Raw genomic sequence first — 21,103 nt, 5'->3', positions numbered from 1 at the left:
GCGTTTTCTCGTTGTTGCGTATGCGAGATATGCATAATGGTGAATTAACAAAGGAGGAATGGCCCAGCGTTTGTACACAACGAAACGTATGGAAAAAAAGAACGGAACAGAAAAGCACGCTCATTTACATGCAGTATTAATTCTCGGGACTGTTCGGAACTCACACTTTGCACCTTCCAACTCGGCCAATACAGCTCTTTTTTGCTCCGTAAACTCAGCTGAAAGCAGGTAAATGCTTCCAGTTTGCCTTTCGTCCTTCTAGCCGGTCCGTAGGCGAGTTTCAAAGGTAAGAAATTTAGTGTTATTTTTCTCTCATTATTTTTCGGAAGGAGTCGGGATTTGCCCTGGACGGCTCCATGCGGAAAAGGGCAGCACCGATGTAGTGGTTTTAATATTCAAAATGGGGGGAAACGATTACCAAACAGCGAGAAGAAAAGCCGAGGTATGAATTGTTTTACATATTCATATTTTATAATTTAGCATAAATCATAATATTGTGACAGATATTGTCATCGTGAAGTTTGAGATTAGGATCTTCTTCATGCGTGAACATCGAGAGTGGAGAAGTTTTCGGTCAAGTTTGGTGATTTCTTTGGGCTAAAAGATGAAGACAGATTTGAGAAAATGAACTCGTAGTTGACGACGTGTTGTTGCGATATGGGTTTTAAAATTATTTTTATTGCGGCCTCAAAATTTCCGCGCTTTGACATTGTTCACTTTGGGCTTGGCAATTATATGAATATTATGTTATTTTGTTCGTAAACATAATTTGTTCGTAAACAACTAGACCCAGTAACTGGGGCGCTGTACTCCTTTTAAACAATTTTTGACTTCATCTGTCGTACTAGCTAGTACGACAGATGAAGTCAAAAATTGTTTTAAAGGAGTACAGCGTCCCAGTCACTGGGTCTAGTAACAACATATTTGTTGTTCCACTCTTCCTCTTGAGTGTTCACTAAAAATCTAGACAAAAATCGTGAAAAACTGGTGGCGACGTGCGGTTAATTATCCACTGTGTTAAAAACAATAAATTAATTAATAATGTCATAATTTAATGCATGAAAACAAATTGGGAACTTGAACCAGTAACCTTGGCAGATGGGGTATCTTTCAAACCAGAAATGGAGGCCAATAATTTGGGATTGTTGTTTAATTTTCTCAGTGACCACTGACTTGCTGCACTTCTTATCTTTCATGGTCCACTGGTCCAACAACATTGTTTGTCAACAGACAACATGGCTTGAGACGTTTTACTTTCTTAAGTGTTGGGAAGAATGGATTAATTTTTAAACCAGTTGTTTGGATTGGTTTTTGTTGTGCTTGATTCAACTTGATGATTATTGCTATGTTTTCTTAGTTGTTGTTTTGGGTGTTTTTTTATATGTATATCTTTTTGTTAGCCTGCATAAAGTAATGAGTTTATCCTACAAAAAACAACCTTGAGCTTTGGTAGGGCACTCCGTAAACACCTTGGTAGAAAAGTTTTAAAAGTATACTGATGAGCCTTGCCCCCCCCCCTTGCCCCCCCCCCCTATTGTTGCAGGCTCCGTTAATCACCCAATTATGGCCGTGGTGTTCGCCTCAAATATTTCACATAGTTCTTAACTTTTAAAAATGCCCATTGCAAACAAAAGTATTTTACGCTCTTGCCCCTCGAAATATCTGGTTGACTCAGTTTTTTTCTTCAGACAATTGATCTTTTTCTTTTTTATTTATTGTTTGCAATGCCAAGGATTCTTTGAAAATTAAATCACTACTTAAAACCCTGTATAGACATAGACAAGGCAGAAAAAATTGGAGAGTTCAGTTTTAGTTGAGGGAGGAAAACCTTGGAAAATAGATCAAGGGAAACTTGCGCAAGGGGACTGAAAAATCATTTACCTTGCCCCTCCCCCCTCCCCTGCCCCAAAATAGGGAAACCACAAACATAGGGCTAAGAATTGCTTGGTAGAGCACTCGTGCGTTAATCCATAGGTTGCTGATTCAAATCCTGCACTAGTCACATATAAATTCTTTGTTGAGCCCCAAGTTGTTTTTTACCTAGTCAGTTTCCCTTGCAAAAACAACAAATTGGTCTTTCAAAGAGCTGTATAAAAATTGTTCTGCAGAAAGGCATTTGAAGCTCTAAAGGCATTTAAAGCTTTATGGCTCTTGCCAATAATATGCTATATTTATAAACAAGAATTTTTAAACTGAAATTGCTTCATTTTTACTAAAGTAACACCTTGCCTCTCTAGCCAATGGGTGCATCGCACACCCGTAGAGTTTCACAGCATCTGTCCACAAGCTGTGTACTCCTCTGTGCTCTCCCGTCACGCATTTTTGTGCATAAATATGCGCATAGTTATGCGCATAATGAAACTTGTGCGACCATGGACTGTCTTTATGAATCCAAGTTCAAAATCTAACAGTAGTAGTGTTACTGTTTAGTTAAGAGGGTCGACTGGCATTACTTAAAGTTGAAGGATTTAACGCTGTTCAGTTTCATATTGAAGCAAGCTGTCCTGTTTTGTCAAGAGTCAAAATTGTTTCTTACAGTAAGTAACCAAGTACTTGTCTTACTCTAAAACTCTCATTAAAACTGGTATTTTGATTAATGAATCACTAGCCCACTTATCGTGCTAGTGGTTAACACTATGTTTTTTTAATCAGTCTCGCCTTCAATGTTCAAACTTTCTTGACAGGTGTGGACTAGGTGTGGACATCTTGCACTGATTTGAATATAAATACATATATATTTGTTCACATTGGCAACAGGCATGAAGTAGATGTCATTTTATTGTGAGCGAAAAAGGCAAATTTTACTTGATTAAATTTTACTTGGCACCCCCGAACAAAGATATTGACAAAATAGGGACACTGCCAATACCAGCTTGATAGCTCAGTTGGTAGACCGACGGCACGTTAATCCAGAGGTCGTTGGTTCGAATCCCACTCTAGTCAATTCTTTGTTCAACCCAAAAAATCAATTGATTAAATTTTGTTACTTTTGAATTTTTGTTATCAAAAGGGCACCAAGACCAACGGCCAATTTCACTAACGCTTTTCGATCATCGCAAATGCCGACAACAGATCTCTAAATCAATAATCTGTTGTAAGAAGGTGCAATGTATTTTGGATATAATATAAGGATTTCACAAAATCTTGCAATCAGATCACAAATAGTGAATTTAGTGAAGTTGGCCCCTTAGCAATGTGGCCTCTGTGTTTCTATGCCTGTGACACTGACAGACACGGCATTCTTGCTTTTCAGGTACCAAATTTATATTCAATGATTCTGATTTTTTCCTTAGAAAAATAGTTAATTGAATAATGTAGAGTTTATAACAAAAATCAGATCTGGGTCAGCCAAATTAATGCCAAATTCACTCATTTTTAGTATTTTTAATCCAAGAACCGACTAATTGGGTTCGTTTGCCTTGAGCCATAGAGTGTCGCATAGAAATTTCACTCAAGCCAGAGTTGAAACCTGTTAAAATGTTAAAATAAATTTAGACTATGGGATATCACTTGGTTAATTTTTGCATGATTGTAATGTATTATAAATCGGTTTAGCAATTAATGTAAACTTAAATAAATCTCCATACAGGGATATTCATTTTTTTTTTAAATACATGTACCTTATTTGCACAACTCCCATATTTTAAGCTACCTTGTGTTACCTTTAAAAAATTGTTTTCAAGACAAAAGGCTACATAAAGTGTTGCAAATTCCTTCATTGCACTCGTACAAAATCAGTCAGAAAAACACAAAGTAACTCAAGATCATGAAAGACAAAGTCTCTACGATCACACGCTGACTACAGAGCAGGCTGTGAATTATGCAAAACCTGCCTCATTCCGTATGCACGTACATATCTAGCATCTATGCATAATGCATGCAATCGCCACACAAGCATACAGCCGTGCTTCACAACGCCGAGTTAGAGTTAGAGTCAACAGGGACAGTAATTAGCATGTTACGATCGCCGCTAGTTTTTATGCATGAGCATGTGCCAGCTAGGCTCACCCCCTACATTTATTCATCTCTGCCGTAGAGTTTGCATTTTAAAATATTTTCATGGGAGACGAGAGAGGCATGACAACGCTGTTGAATTGATAATTTCTTTGTGACGACGCTTTTGAAATATTCTACATGTATGTTGAGTTGATGTAATATTTAATACGTTGTAGTTGAGAATGAATTGGAGAAAAACTTGTTTTCCGTCCAAAACTCACCCATATGGAACTTTACGGCTACTAGTAAAAAGTTCATATTTATTTATCAATTTTTTTAAACTGAAGAAATCCTAAATTTGCTAAGATACAAGTTACAACAGTATCGCAATTAACACATAATAAGGTTGTCTGAAAGTTCATATGAAATTCCATACAAAGCAAGTTTTTACTGCTTTAGTTTTGTATCATTCCATTGTGATCTGATACTTAATTCAAAGGCCATGCATTTTTTTTCTTAGTAAAAATAAGGGCACATATCTGTGTTTATACTATTCTCCTTCTCACTGCCCGGGGCACATTGTCTAGTGAAAACTAAGTGGGCTAGTAAACACCACTTCTCAACTTGCCCTGTGGGCTACTAAAAGCTGTGCAGCCTACTTTTTTAAAACACCTTTTAAAAGATGTATTTTTGAGTGTGTGAATGTATGAAAAAATAAGTTGTGAAAACCGATCACTTCTCAAGTATTGGGCTGACTCCTAACTACTCAGAATAATTACTAGCATAAAAACTTTCTTGGTAACGAGTATTATAGAGCTGTTGATAGTATAAAACATTGTGAGAAACAGGTCCCTCTGAAGTAACAAAGTAATTTTCCTCATAAAATGTTTGAATTTGATTTCTAGACCTCAGATACAGATTTTGAGGTCCCGAAATCAAGCATCTGAAAGCACACAAGGGTGTTTTTTCGTCTCTCAACTTTTTGTGTGCATATATGAGATAACCCGAGTGAGAAGACTGGTCTTTGACAATTACCAAAAGTGTCCAGTGTCTTTAAATAAAGAAAGAGTGGCATCATAAATGTAGGCCTAGCCTAGCGAACATTATACTGACCAACATCTAGAGCTTTTTAGAAAGAATCCTTGGTGATTCAGTTGACTTGAGTGCCCTAAGTAGTGTATAATTTATTAGCCACCCACCCTTCTAGACGAAATCCCCAGAGACCATTGACCTCCAGTTTCCAAGAAGGCCAGGATCTATCATCATCCTGAACTTGGCCATGGTGAACCCTTGAGAAGAAGGTGTGTCTAAAGTTGTAATGAGCTTTCTTGTGACTTTATAATGGTATAGTGACCTTAAAACTAGTCATGAAGACATGACCCTTTCCAGGTATGACAGTCCAGGGATGGATTTCACAAAGAGTTAAGACTAGTATCTCGAGTTGGGGCGAGTTACCAGTCCTAACTGAGGACTAGCCACACGTTTTGTAATCCCTTAGGACTAGTCCTCACTCTTTGTGAAATCGACCCCAGGCTGATCCAGAGTCTGTGTTGTTTTCAAGCAATAGTTTTACACTCTCAAGGCCCATAACAGGAAACTTCAGGCCTGATACTCGAACGGAGGCAACAACGAGAGTGATTGCCTCCATGCCAATTGTCTCCATGCCCCCCTGATCATTGCCTTGGTGCCCTTGAAATGCTCAAGTAGAAAATAACAATTTCCTCAGGGTGCCCTTTACCAAGAAGAAAAAGCCTTGGTGCCCTTGCCGTTTCAAAAGCGAAGCATACAGGCCTGGAACTTGAGTCGTGTTCACACTTCAAGAGCCAATTCCCAAGAAATTCCTGGATGGGAATTTGTATGTACCCCAACGCCATCCCATGTTCAGTTCGCACTCCATGCAATTTCTTTCTAAAACCCTTCTCCCAAGTCTGGATAACTATTTCCCAGGAGTTTGAAAAGGACAACCAAATTTTCCTGGGATTTGTTTTCTTCAAATTAATCCATTTTCCAAAAAGGGTTCAGAAGGACTAGGGCCAGTTGGCCAGCGATTGCTTAAAGGGAAGGTACACATTTGGTAATTGTCAAAGACCAGTCTTCTCACTTGGTGTATCCCATCTATACCATAAAGTAAAGTAACAAGCCTGTGAAAATTTGGGCTCAATTGGTCATCGAAGTTGCGAGGAAATGATGAAAGAAAAAACACCCAAGAGTTGGGCGAATTTGTGTGCTAGAAGTCTTTTATTATTTTAGTGAGAAATTACCTCTTTCTCAAAAACTAAGTTACTTCAGAGGGAATCATTTCCCACAATGTTTTATACTATCAACCTCAATGCTTGTTACCAAGTAAGTTTTAAAGTTAATACTTGTTTTGAGTAATTACCAAATGTGTACCTTCCCTTCAAAGGCAGTGGACACTATTGGTAATTACTCAAAATAATTATTATCATAAAACCTTTGATTACGAGTAATGGGGAGAGGTTGATAGTATAAAACATTGTTAGAAACGGCTCCCTCTGAAGAAATGTAGTTTTCGAGAAAGAAGTAATTTCCCACAAATTTGATTTAGAGTTCTCAGATTTAGAGTTTTAGGTCTCGTAATCATCAAGCATCTGAAAGCACAAAACTTTGTGTGACAAGGGTGTTTTTTCTTTCATTATTATCTCGCAACTTCGACGACCGATTGAGGTCAAATTTTCACAGGTTTGTTATTTTATGCATAATTTATGTTGAGATACACCAACTGTGAAGACTGGTCTTTGACAATTACCAATAGTGTACGCTGTCTTTAAAACACTGGAACAAGCATTCTAGTTTTATTCTAAGTCCAAACAAAGGAGTGACATAGGAGAAGAGGAAATAGAGGATTTGTTCTCACTCAAGCCAAACTGCAACTTTTTTTCTGGGTTAATATTTTTCTCAAAACAAGCATGCAACTTTTCTGCTGATCAGCTGATTTCCTCCTTTTCTTTTCAAAACAGTACAATAGAAAACTGAAAAACACTTTGCGTAAGTTAAGTGTGATTGGCCATTTCCTCTCTTTTTTTTTGCAATAGGAAAGTTACATGATTGTCTGTTAACAGCAGGACGACAAACAATATTAGACCCAAAACATTTTCAACGAAAAAAGGCAACAAGCCCCCCCCCTTCCCACCAATATGCAAATCCAACCCCCTTTACAACAACAAGCCTCAAGAAAAGACGCAATGTTAAATGTTCATACTGAAGCGCTTCCACGTTAATATTCAATGTTAGGTACCTCCACTGTGTCGGTCAGCAGACTCAACATTTTCATTACAAAGTTCCCTTTTTTTAAGACACCAAACCCCCTCCTACCAATATGCAAATCCAACAGCCCTCTTCAACAAGCCTAAAGAGAAGAAGAAGCAATGCTGAATGTACATACTGAAGCGATTCCAAGTTAATATTCAGAGTTTGTTTGTCAAGACTTGAGATACATTGTATGCGCAGGGGGAGGAGGGCCCTGGTAGATTGGCCTAATGAAAAGACCATTCATAGACCCAGTGAATGGCCCACACATACCAAACTCCTGACTCTTTGTTGGTGTTTGCTTGCCCCCCCCCCCTCTTCCACCCTCCCATCCACACAATGCACTCAGTATTCAGAACTTTAGTAAAGCTTTGCATTTTTGTTTTCATTGAATAATGCATTTTTGGTAATAGAAACTATTTACTATAGAATTTATGCCAAAAATAGTTAATGGCCTGACGTTTCGACCCTAGCAGAGTCTTTCTCAAAGGCTAAATGATAACACAAGAGAAAGACTGATAAGGTTGAAACGTCAGGCCAATAGTTTGTTGTTGGCATTTATACCATCGGTCCATTTGGTTAGTTAGTTGTTTCCAAAAAGTTCAGCTAATTCTATTTTCTCAGAAACTATTTATATCGGGCTTGATACTTTACGGAGGCAACAAAGGCAATTGCCTCCATGCCCCCTGGTCATTGCCTTGATGCCCTTGAAATGCTCCAGTAGAAAGTTACAATTTCCTCATGATAGGGTGCCCTTCACCATTTCTACCTCCATGCCTTTACCAAGGAGGAAATGCCTTGGTGCCCTGGCCTTTCAAAAACTAAGCATACAGGCCTGAATGCATCCATTATTCAGTTTTAAGCTCTGCATTTTCTTCTGTTGAATATTTATAATAACGCATTTTATATATTAGAAGCAATTTTAAGAGCAAGCCCATTAAACTGGTTAAATGCTATTTGATAAATTGCATATTACAAAATTAGGAAAATAACTATACAAAATTAGACAATTTTAAGTCTCAACCATATTGGTTTTCAAGGCTGTAGGCTTAGATGCTTGAAACTTTGCCTTCAAATAAGAGTTTCAACTAATTAATATCCTATTGAATAATTCATGAAAACTGAAATATTCATTGAAATATAATTGGGTGAATAAAATAAAGCAGACCTGATACATGTGACTGCTCTAGTGAATTATTGAGGAAGGACTCTACAGTAAGTGAGAGAATTTCAACAGGAAATACAAGGCTAAAAAATAAACTCTCTAGGCACTTGTTTTCTTGAAGAAAAAATGGCTTCGTCTTCGTCTTTGTTTTTGTTGTTGTATTCAAACTAACTGTTGTCATGTTTGTATGCAGCATATAGAGTGAATAATAACAACGTCTCAGTGAAATGAAAAAGAACTTTGCTGGAAAATGTCCTCAATCGGTTTCCAGTTCTAACTCCCCCATCCCACCTCCACTTGCCACGCCCCTCTCCCTATTCCATTTTTTGCTGACATTCCCTTTGTTACATGTATATAAATGTAACATTGAAATATTTTAGGAGGGGGGAATTTTGACAGTATTGTAGGAAACATGTTTCTGTATAAATGACATTTATTTAGAAATCTGAAGAAGCAAATCTTCTTTCCGATTTCTTCAAAAATTACATCATGTATATAATTTTGTCTCGAACATCTTTAAAGGAACACGTTGCCTCGGATTGGTCGAGTTGGTCTTTGAAAAGGGTTTGTAACCGTTTGTTATAAAATACATGATTAGAAAGATATTTTAAAAGTAGAATATAATGATCCACACAAGTATTACTCGAAACTGCGTGGTTTTCCTTTTACCTCATCGACTAACACGGCGGTTAGTTTTCCTGATTTCAAGATTTTTTTCAGAATCTCCTTGAGCCTTGCTATTCTTGAAAGAGGCAAAACAGTCAAGGGGAAAAAGAAATAGTCCACATTGTGCCCAAACCTCATACGGTTTTTGTTATGGTCATATAGGCCTATAGTTAGTCATCTAAAAACCTCCTGAATTGTAACATCTTACAAAAACTTTTCTAAAATTTTGGAACCTGTTTTTCAAGAATTGTCCCCTTAGTCCACGCTTCCGTCATTCCCATCTCTGCATTAGCGAATATCTTTAAGTGAATTATCTTCATACACCTTCCTTTAACAGTTCTTTGATACTCAAAATTATACAAACAATTTCACCTCAAGTGGTCGCTAAAAAGTCTTTAATTCAAAACACATCAAAGAGTCTGTAAACCTCCTCATAGTAACATCTAAGAAACTTTAATGAAAGGGGCGACCAATTTTTCAAGAATTGTCTCTTTCGTCCAATCCCATCTCTGCATAAATAAATATATTTTAGTGAAATACGTTCATACCCAATCTCTCCCAACAGTTCTTTGAGTCTGAAACACAAACAAATTTGCCTCAAGTGTTCTCTAAAGTCTTTTAAAAATACATCGTACAAAGTGCTTTTCAAGTTCCGAGTCACAGAGCTGTGACCCCCCTTTTTCTGGCCTCATGCATAGCAATAGTGTATTGACTATTCACTAGGTTACATCTATAGCCACAATGCTTTGCCTCTCTCCACTCACAGGGTTATTACCAATCACAGTGTGGTCTGTGTATGCACATATTAAACAGGGTCAGCGACTTGTATTCAACACTATGCAAAGTCCAAGCACAGTACTGAATCATGCATGAGATTATGGATTATGGCCATAGGGAAACAACATCTTGTTGGCGGGGTAGGCATTTGGAGACACTAAACTTCAAGAGGTTTTTTTTTATCTGTAAAGCAAATGGAACTTTACATTATATACAAACAGCAACTATGGGGTTTTGTGAGTAATGTGGCATGTTTGTGGTACATGTTAATTGTAGTTCAAACAACATCATGCGGTCGGAATTCAGACAGAATTTGTATATTTAAAGTTTTTACTTTATTTACAAATTTGCATATTTTTACAAAAACAGGTTGCTGGTTTAGAAATTCAAATCCCTCTGATATGATATGAAAAATTCACTTAAAGACCCCCCCCCCCATTAAAAAAAGAAAAAGAAAACTTGAAAACATAGGCCTGCCAACATTTTTTATTGTCTGATTAACAGGGCATTCCAAATAATTCCGATTTGACCATGCACAATAAATTCCAAAACAGTATTTTGTTTTCACTCAAAGTTTCCGTCAAACTTGATTTGAATATATCTTAAAATCTGAAGGCAAGTTGGTGGACATTCAAATATCTGAGATCTCCGTTTGTGAATGATGCGGCCGGAAGCGGTTAATACCTGCTCTCACATTCACTGAACATGTATGGAATTGAAGTGCTTGATGCAAATACTTTGACAGTTTTTTGTTAATTTCTCAATAAGTTGACATTTTATGCATTCACGTTTAGTTTCTGAATTCTGCGGCCAGAGATGCGATTGGTTCCTCCTCACTAAGCGTTGATGGGTTTGGCATTCATGATACAAACTGTGACCTTTTTTTTTTGCTGTTTTCTCAATAAGTAGACACTGTATCCTTATTCTTATTCTTATTCTTTATTTGGCCAATAAACAATTACAAATATAAGCAGACAGTATGTCAAATAGATAATTATAAGTACATGTTCAAAAGTAAATACAAAGCAAGAAAAACAATAAGGGCACAGGAAATTATAAAACAACCCTAATGTGATGGCCAGGATCAACAAAAGTATAATTAAACACTGTAGCTCGAAAGCCTGTTAATCCAGTCACATAGGGAAGCAAACACACTATATAAAATACTCTCTTTGGAAAATAATAATAATTAGAAATAAATATTAATATAAATAATCTGTTTACACAAAGTACAAATTAAAATAACAAAACAAAAACCAGAAATTAGACAAGCAAATAGCAAATAAAAAATAAAAAAACAAATAAATAGTTAATTAAAACAAATAAATAAAAAGTATTAACAAATGAATGAATAAATAAATAGAAAAGTACATGTAAAAAAGAGATAAAGCAACAAATAATTCAATGAAGGGATGGATTTAACAAAAAATAGGTAAATCAACGAAAAAGTTAATCTTAAAGCAATCACCTTTTCCACTTAAACTCTTACATCAATAAACAGATGATTAAATATGAATAAAGCAATCAAAACAACAAAACAACAAAACATTAACGAAAATTCAATATCCAAAACGACTTATAAATACATGTATCTTAATTTTGCGTAGATTTTGCATTGGCAAAACCAATCTATAACCCTACCTCAATACATGGTTGGCCCACATGCACAATGCGTATTTATGTAGGCTACTTGAAAACGTTGCCCTTTGCGCATTCATAAATGCATAAAATGAGTTTCAGCTTACAAAGAGATGCTTCGTCAGTTTTTGGGGCCAAATTTGACTCAACAATTTAAATTTTAAATAGCTATTCTTATAGCCTCTCAAGAAAGTTGTCAGGCTTTCATTTCAGTTGCACAAAAGCAATCTGAAACACATTTAAAAGAATTAAAAAAAAAAATTGTGTACATGTTTGTAGTATGTTATTTTGTTTTGAAAAAGCATCTTACACATCATAGTTTTTTGGGAACAAAAATATTTAGAAATACTTTTTTTTAAGGATGCGGCTTCAAAAATATCTATTTGTGGGGACATTCAAGGTATTTTATTCTTTGTCTTGTCTTTTTCTTGAAGACTAGTCCATCAGAAGTGGATACAATTTACAAGTGTTGGGTACTAAGATTGGGCAGAAGATATTTTAATCTTCACAGAAAATCAATGAGTTTCTTGAAGCCAAGATCTGCGTTCAAGTTTTTCATGGAAATCCAGATGTTATTTTCACCAAAATCATAACCCCCCCTCCCCCACTCAGGTTAATAAGTTCATCTTGTGGTTGAATCGCTGTATTTCAAGGGACAAGTCCATTTCACCTTGCAAAAAAGGCACTTCCAATTAAAATGTTATTTATATTAGTTCATGGACTCATTTTGAACTGGATGCCAGCCCAGCAACAAGGTCTCTGAATTATTTGTGGCATGAATGGCAAACATTTAGAGGTAGAGTTATAAGTAAATACTCCAACAAATTAATTACCTCACTTTTTGTCTTTTTTTTTAAAGCAGGTTTCCAGAACAGCAGCAAAATGAGTGCACAAAACGTTACAGAAGTCACCTCTAGTGAGGCTGGTGAGTAACTAGCCCTGGCGGCCTTACACTTTCGTTTTGTACTACAGTGAAAGAGTCCTATATAGGGCTAGTGAGTAACCTATTTTCAGTGGGATCCTCCCGTCTCCACCTTAACCCACCAAACCCCACCCCCAAAAAATATATAAATAAAGTTTAAATACAAAACTCAAAATAATAATATTAGAGTATAGTGATGTTTCACCCAAGCAGAGTCTTTCACAATGTATTTGTTTTTGTTTTTGTTTTTGTTTTTAGCCATTGAGAAAGTCATTGAAATGTCAGTCCAGAAACTATTTCTTGCATTTATACTAGTGCTGGGCGAAGAGTGAAATTTTGTTATTCGGATACCGCTGGCCAACTATCCGAAGTTAACTGGATATTCAAATAGTTTTTTCGCCGCTAGAGGGCGCTATTTAAAAAAAATAATATATATATATATATTTTTTTTGCCGCTAGAGGGTTCGTTTGTGAATGAGATCTTATGGGCGGATTGATATTAGTTTTAGACAGTGTCACTCGGTTCATTCATAAAAATTACCGGATCTAATTTAAAGATGGCGATTTGCTTTTTCTTTTGATTGTGATTGACTCTACGTGAAGGAAAACTTTTGTAATCTTTGAACAAATTACGTCAGAACCGGATATTCGAATAATTCGCCCAGGCCTAATTTATACCAGACATGTCCTTTTAGTTGCAATGGCTATTTCTATTTTCAAAATAATAGGTGGCCTATTAAAATGCGCATTGACTCATCTTGGCTTCAAGAATATCTTTGTTGAGGACCTAATTTATAATAATCTTTTACCTGAGTAATAACCCGAGTAATATGCCCGTGATTTTTTTCACAGGACTTAGGAAAGTACTGAGTATACAGTGCTAACACGCATCAGTGAACATAGATAATACCCAAAATTTATAATTTGTTATAAATATTTTGTTTCTCTTTTTCCTTTACTGTTTAGAAACCTCTTCCACCACTACCACCACCACAGCTACCACCCAGCAGCCAAAGACCCAGTTGGGCGTGTTACCCGCCCAGCAGGCCGTCACCCCAATGCCAGTGGGTACATCCTTCGCGACGTTGCTTGCCAACTCACAGGCTCAACAGATTGCACAGATACAAGCCCAGGGACAACCACAATTCATTGTCAATGTAAGATCTCGCCCTATAACCCAACCAGGCCTGCCGTCGATTTCACAAAACTCTTCCTAACTTAAGATTAATCTTAGGACTTAGGACGAGTCCCAACCCTGCACTGTAGCATGCAGACCTTAAGATTAATCCCAAGTAACTCGAGATGAGACGAGTCCTAACTCTTTGGGAAATCGACGGCTGGATTTTCATCTTTGAGAGGGCAAGGCCAATTTTATTATGAAAAGGGCACTTCCATTAGAAAATCTTATCTCTCTAGCCGACGGAGGACGGAATTATGTTGAGGGTTGCCCATCCCATGTAAAAGAACCCAGTGCACTTATCGAAAACAGAAGGGGTTTGCTCGATGTTCCCGGTCCGTTCGGCAGCAAATTGCGCCACAGCATCTTGTAAAGCATTACATGGTACTATCAGAATTAGGTCTCCTAATTCAAACGTAGTCCCACAATCTGGCAGTAAATACTGTGTGTTACAGCGCCAGGAGCGTCACTGGGTGACGGACATGTGCGCTTTATTAGAAGCCACAATTATTATTATTATTATTGCTACTATTATTATTATTAACTCATTAGGTTGGGAAGATCAGCTGGAAGCACCCCGATGTCCCTAGCAACTACAACTACAACTAATTTTTGACAGACATCACGAAAATTCAAATTTCAGTCAATCCTCAGAAGTCTGAGAAACGATTCATGCATGAATTGCGTCTCAGGTTCAAATGTTTTTGGGTGAAAACTTTTCCACAAATTTTCTATATTACTTCACAAGGGAACCCTTTCTCAGATATTTTATATCAACAGCTGTAATGCTTACTTCTAAGTAAGTTTTTACACGTGTAACCAACCATTTGTTTTTTTAAACGGTTCCATGTTACAAAAATAACTAAGCGCACAGGCTTAAGCCCTGTTCATACTTCCTGCGAATGCGAATGCCAAGTAAATTTATGTGATGCAATAATCGGTACTCACCCCTTTTCCGATTGTGACGCAATGATATTCGCTTCGCACGAAGCATTCGCAGGAAGTATGAACCAGGCTTTAGTTGCTACTGCTAAGCATTCCCCCTTAGTCTGTTGCTGTCAAGAGATACACCTGTTTAAACCTAACCACCTGTTTGATTTGATTGTCATTTTGCAGGCACACCCTCAGATGCTTCTACAGCAACTTCCACTGGCACAGGTTGCACAGAAGGTATTCAATAATAAGAATTATGTAACACCAGTGGTTTGTAGTTTAGTGACTGTAAAATCCAGGTTTAAAGGGGTCAGTTTTACAGATTGGCTAGTAGTTTGTATTGAAATCGGTAGACACGGTTTAACGAAAGACACAAGATTAGTTTAACTGTTAGGAAAATAAACGTAAATTTAAACTTCAATTGTATATTGACAATTGCTTTGTTAATAGTACCCGATGAGCTCATAGTTCTGATTGGAATCAATAGAAACATTACAATGAAAGTCACAAATTAGTTAAACCGTTAGGAAAATACAACAAAATGGCCTGACGTTTCAACTCTAGCAGAATTCTTTCTTGAAGTAAATTAGCTGTAATGCAAGATCTTAAACTGACACTCCATTCATTATTTTCTTTCCACCAGCAGCAGCCTCAGGTGTTCAGTTTGCAGGGACTTCCCCTTACCCAGGCTACAGCTGCTGCAGCTATGGCGGCAGCAGCCCAGAAAGTGCAGGCACAGCCCATAACGGCGAGCAGTGCCAACCTTGTGCAACAGGTAAACTAAGTAGGATTTGAAACTTTGGTTTGCGGTAACACCATGTAATGACTATCTCTAATGAGTTGGGTGGTTCTGAAAATAACCGTTCGTTTCAACTCGACGTTTCGATCAGTATGCTCTGATCATCTTCTGGACGTCTGCTGATTGTCTTCTGGAGAAAGCTTTCTCCAGAAGACGATCAGAGCATACTGATTGAACTGTCGAGTTGAAACCAACATTTATTTCAGAACCACCCCCAACTCATTAGAGATAGTCATTACATGGTGTTACCGCAAAGCTTTCCATAACAGGTAAACTGACAAACTTCTCAACAAGGGTCAAAATGTATATTTGGTTTATGGTAACACCATGTGTATATCTACTTGCTGAGAAGATTGTGTTCTTTTGAGAACTTGTCTTGCTTTATATTCTACTACCCCAGAGTAGATTCTTTATGGAACTCTAGTGACCTCTCAGTTCTGAAAAGAATTGTCCTGCTTCATAACTGCTACAGTACCTGATCGGTAGAAGCTAGGGTTCGGTATATCACATCTTGAATGAAAGTTCTTAGGATTTGTCCTGATTTCAGAATTTTCTGAAAACCTCCTTAACCCTTCAAAATATTCTTGAAAGAAGAAGAGCAGTCATCAAAGTCAGAAATAAATAGTTCATCTTGTGTCCAAATAGTCCACCTTTTTTAGTGGCCAGTGATCGTTTGTCCTGGAAAACTCTGTGTTAGTAGAGACTGATATTTATTCAGCGTTCACTCGCTAATACTGTTCCTGTGTACAGTTAATATATATACTGTGTCCAAAGTTGTAGTTGTGTGTATCAGATGAGGCACATAATCTGTCAATCTTCTGAAAAGGTAACATCTAGGAGGTTGTAGGTCTAGAGTAAGACGCAACCCAATCTCGCAAGCCATTTATCAGGAATGTTCACATTCATCCAATCGCATCACTGCTTTCAAGCAGTGAATGGTCAGACAGTAGGAGGGTTGACTGTGGACAGTGCAGATCTGATTCACTTCTTCATGTAATAGTTGCTGGCGGGCATCAACAAAGTTTCTAGTTTTCAGTTTAATAAGTTTGGCTATCCCGGATGCAAACCGAAGTCCAATGTTTTTATAACAGCTCTGAGCTGACGAACTACTTGACTTTTCTTTATCCTTTTGGATCTAGTCTGGGCTATCAAGAATCCTCCAAGCTCAACCAACACTCCAGACCCAGCTCACCACTCAGCCACAGCCAACTGTCGTCTCGGTCGCCCAGCCGCTGTCCCAGGCACAAACAGTACAGACTGTAACACAGCCCTCCTCCCAGGTCCCAGTCACACTGACGCAGGCCCTGACTGCCCAGCAGCTGCAATTGCTGCAGCAACAGGCGACGGGACAGGTTCAGTTGGTAAGTTAGAAAGGAAGACGATGGTTTTACCAGTGATGTCTTACCTTTAGAGTTTGAAAACATTAAGTGCTAGAGTAACCCCAGGAATTTATTTTATTTGTTTTATTTTATTCAGTATCCAAACAGCGCAAGCGCCAATAACAGGGATGGATAAATATTTAGCACTTTAAAACAGTCAAATGTAGACACAAATGAAGCTAGGTGACATTAGTACTGTATTATAAGAGATGTTAAATTTGCATCGGGGAAAAAAAATACTAATTTCTTTGTTTGTTTACCCACATACCGATGTGTGTTAGCACTGTATACTCAGTACTTTCCCGAGTCCTGTGAAAAAATATCACAGGCATGCTACTCGGGTGGGATTCGAACCCACGACCCTTGTAATTCTAGAGCAGTGTCTTACCAACTAGACTACCGAGGTTGCCCGCTAGCTAGAGGCAGTTCAAACCCTATGTTTTGGCAGCGGGTACCGCAACGATATAAGAGATGTTAAATTTGCATCGGGGATAAAGAATATTAATTTTGGTTTTTACTAATACCATATCAGTTACTGGCTCCCCATTAAGCCAGTAAACTTGATTGGAAGGGGGAGGGATGTTTGAAACCTCACAACCTAGCACAGACTGTCAGCAAGACATCTGGAAGCCTCATACAAAAAAAAGGGCAAAATTTCATAAAGCTGGTAAGCAAAAAATTCTTCTTAACAAATTTCCTGGCTTATCAAGAAAAGACAGGGGTACCATTCGAAGCAATGCTAATTGTATAGTTTTCCGGCTAAGTTTGTTGTGCTTAGCAAGTTTGTGTGCTTACATGTACAGGCTTTATGAAATTGGACCAAGATGGCTCCACATTATCAGAGGGGTTGATCTGGGTATGCCTGTACAATTTTGCCCATAATGTATGTGAAAATAGTGTTAGCCCCTCAAAAAAAGAAACTATACAACTCTGGGATCTGAAACCTCTATTTGATATGTGGAATGGTCCAGTCTGGGATATCAAGGACTTAAACTCCTCCCGGGCAATACACTTTGGAGAAAATATTGAAATAAATAGGATGTGGCATGCATTGGCGGTCTCAGTGCTTACTTGAGGGTTGTTTCCATCTCTAGTCCATAAGCCTTTTTGAGGTATGGCTGACGTGATAGGAGTGTACCGTTTGGTTTGGGTGTGTACACATAAATTTACCCAAACCTTACTAGTGTTGTAGCATTGTGTCCGCCATACCTCAAAAAGGCTTATGAAGGTACTGCTCATTAACAACAGGGTACTTCTGAGGCCGTGTCTGAAAGGTGTCAGACTTCGGCTACAGCTACGGCTAGATCGCACATCTGCCTATCCTTCAACACTGGCTGACGCGCTGATCTAGCCGTTGCTGTAGTCAAAGTTACTGTTTCAGACATGACATAATCCAGGTTTTTAGTGTTTTAGGGTTTTTTACTGGTTTTTTTTATGGCAGCTCATGCAGTGTGCTTGGCCGTGATTTCAATGCATGTTTGAACTATGCATGCCTGATGCCTACAATCCCTTTTCCCCACTCCCTAGCTTGCCTGCCTGCTATTAACTTGCTTGTCTTTTTTGCTGGTCCTTTTGCGCTTCTTTGTCTCTCCTCCGCCGCCCCAAACCTCCCTCCCTGATTCCTCCCCCTCACCCTCCTCCTTCATCGCTACAGCCTTTCACAGACCTCTCTAAGATGTGGCAGCAAGGGGGCCAACTCCCTTCGCAGTTGGCCGGTCAGTTCGGCAATCAGCTACACCAACAACAGCAGCAGCAACAGCAACAACTGCAGCAGCAGCAACAACAGCAGGCAAAGGTTTTTTTGACCCGTTCCGATGTGTCCTTGGAGATTCTCTTTGTTCACCGTTCTTTTTTTGTCCTGCAAAAACTTTCTCCTGTTTTCCGTGTGGTTGAGGTCGACTAAAGCTCTCTTGCCTACGTACAGCTTCCGTCTTTGTGCACTTCTTCAGTCCAAACAAACTGCTCTTTTAACCTTTAACCTCTTTCTTAATCTCTGAGAAGAGACCACTCTCATATGTACAGCCATTTTTTGTTCCGTTCTGAAATCAGTGTGCATATAGGTTCATGTAGGGTGCACCCCACATAATATTAACACTTGAATGAAAAATAGTCTAGTACAAGCCTTGGACTTTGCTCTTGAAGTGGTACAGCAATTTGCCTCTGGTAAGAGGTACTTCTTTGAGGAAAATGTGAATTTGTGTTAAAACTTTGCAAAGTGCACCACAGCTATAGCACAGGGCACTTTGGCAGTGGGAGACTTTGGAACGCTAGGTGGCAGCAGACTTACCAGGTAAATTTCCATTGTTTCGTATTTCTCAGCTTGCGCACATAACCAAGAGCAATGGATTTTACCTGGTAAGTCTGCTGCCACCAAGCGTCCTAAAAGTGATTTAAAAAAAAACTCCAATCATGCAACACAGCTTCAAGCCTAAAAATTGGAATCTAGCAAAAGCAAAGGGGACCACAGCAATTGGAGACTTATGGGACGTTTGGTGGCAGCAGACTCACCAGGTAAAATCCATTGTTCTCGGTAATGTGCGCAAGCTCAGAACTACGTACACAATGGAAATTTACCTGGTAAGTCTGCTGCCACCTTGCGTTCCATGGGGTAATTGGAGCCCTGCTGGTACTTGTTTTGTTTGATGAATAACTGCAACCATGCACACATTTGCCAATCCCCTACAGCGTTTCAACTCTAATAATAGACCCTTCCCATGAAATATGTAAATTGCACATAGCGCGTGCGCACTAACGTTTTGGTTGGCAAATTGAGGGAACATTGCGCTGTTTTGTACACGGCTAATGGGTGCGTGACGCAGACGCGATTGCACGTCTGCTTAGTGCACAACTCTATGGCGTTTGCCAACCAACAGGGTCTGTACGCATGCTTGAAATAATTAGCATATTTCATGGGAAGGGTCCATTGTGGCAGCACATGATAAGGGCCCATGAAGGTGGTAATTCTCAAGTCATGACTGGTCGTAAAGGAAAGCATTGTACACTTGTCATTTAGTGCTGCTGATTCTTCAGCATGATTAGAACAAATCTTGCTGTAGCTAACAGTAACACCTTTCTTCCTAAATCTAAAGCTTGGTTCATACTTTAAAGCCATTGGACACTTTCGGATAAACAGTGTTGTCCAAAGACCCATACTTTGTGTATCACAACTTATAATCAAATAACAAACCTGTAAAAAGTTAAGGCTCAATCGGTCATCAGAGTCGGGAGAAAATACGTTTCGCCGTGTCATGACATGTGTTTAAAATAAATCCGTAATTCTCGATATCGAGAATTGATAATTGTTTTAATGTTTGCTCAAAAAGTAAAGCATTTCATGGAATAGTATTTCAAGCGAAGTCTTTCACCATTACCTTGTGTAAACCCTGTAAGTTATTTGTAAACTTTTTGTTTTTCTGTTCCGAAAGTGTCCAATGGTGAAGTGAAGTTTTTTCTTGCATTACAGTTGAAAAAAAAAGGGTGAACTTATTATCGTGTCGCAAAAAATGTGCTTTGCGTTTGCATGAAGTACGAACTGGGCTTAATGCTCAACAAGGAACCATCTAAGTGTTTCCCATCCTTGTTTTTAAAACTAACATACTGCACTGCATTTGCATTGGAAATTGAAGTCCTACGATGCCGTAACAGTGCAAGGGGTTATACAAAAAAGCACTTGCCTAGGGGTCTTGTCAAAATTAATCCATAACAGGTTATCAGATATAAATTCTCCGTCAGACTGTATTTCTATGAGAGACATGATTTTATTTGCTGTTCTCCGATGCACTAAAGACCTGCTGCATGCCATTGCAACACGCTGAGCACTCTGCGCTTTGACTAGCTGAATAAATGTAGTATAAACAAACTTGTGGTTTTGGAGCGATCAGAGATGCTAAAGATGTGTAGTTTTTTTTTGTAATGTAAACCGTTCATTCCAATTCATTGATTTGGTAAAACTTTTCTTTTGAGTATTTTAATATCCCTGTATGTAATCTTCTTTAACGTTAACTTTCTCAGTATAAGTTATTAACCCTCCTACTGTGTGACCACTCAATATCTTCCACTGTGGGTTTTGACGGATATATAAACTATGCCATCCTGCAATTTGATGACCGCATCTACATAGTACACACAGTCACGGTTGTGCTACCGCACCCAAACTTATGCCATTGAATTATTTCAAAATCTTGTAAATATAACCGAAGAGTGGCTGGTTTAAATCAGTTGTTGTATTTTCTCTGATGTTTGTCTTGACCAGATAAGCACCCAGAACATGTTACCCGGCACCTCACTGCAGCAGATCAGCACGACAGACCTGCAGCAGCTGCAGCAGTTACAGCAGCAGAACCCAATGCAGCAGTACGTTTTCCTCCAGGCTGGCCAGGTCAGTAAAATTCTCTTCAAGTTTAAAAAAAGAATGAGATTAGCTCTACCTGCTGTTGTGTGGATA

The 21,103-nt window shown here is 38.4% G+C and overlaps 1 protein-coding gene across 4 annotated transcripts in view; it reads left to right on the top strand.

Annotated features, from left to right (window-relative positions):
* Positions 1-77: 77 nt before the first annotated feature.
* The window catches only part of LOC139951241 (uncharacterized), a 33,056-nt gene continuing 12,030 nt past the window's right edge, over positions 78-21,103 (top strand). The window contains exons 1-8 of one of the 4 annotated variants that reach the window (XM_071950022.1): positions 78-286; positions 12,309-12,374; positions 13,338-13,528; positions 14,665-14,718; positions 15,125-15,256; positions 16,420-16,641; positions 18,314-18,454; positions 20,912-21,037. In XM_071950022.1, coding sequence (XP_071806123.1) covers positions 12,332-12,374; positions 13,338-13,528; positions 14,665-14,718; positions 15,125-15,256; positions 16,420-16,641; positions 18,314-18,454; positions 20,912-21,037 — 909 coding nt within the window. In that variant the 5' untranslated portion in view covers positions 78-286; positions 12,309-12,331. Of the gene's footprint in view, positions 287-404; positions 443-12,308; positions 12,375-13,337; positions 13,529-14,664; positions 14,719-15,124; positions 15,257-16,419; positions 16,642-18,313; positions 18,455-20,911; positions 21,038-21,103 lie in introns of those variants that run through there. The other 3 variants (XM_071950021.1, XM_071950020.1, XM_071950023.1) reach the window with 3 other exon arrangements.

This window comes from Asterias amurensis, chromosome 19 (genome assembly GCF_032118995.1).
Source record: "Asterias amurensis chromosome 19, ASM3211899v1".
In the NCBI taxonomy this organism is placed as follows: Eukaryota; Metazoa; Echinodermata; class Asteroidea; order Forcipulatida; family Asteriidae; genus Asterias; species Asterias amurensis.
This window is presented reverse-complemented; position numbering and strand designations above follow the sequence as displayed.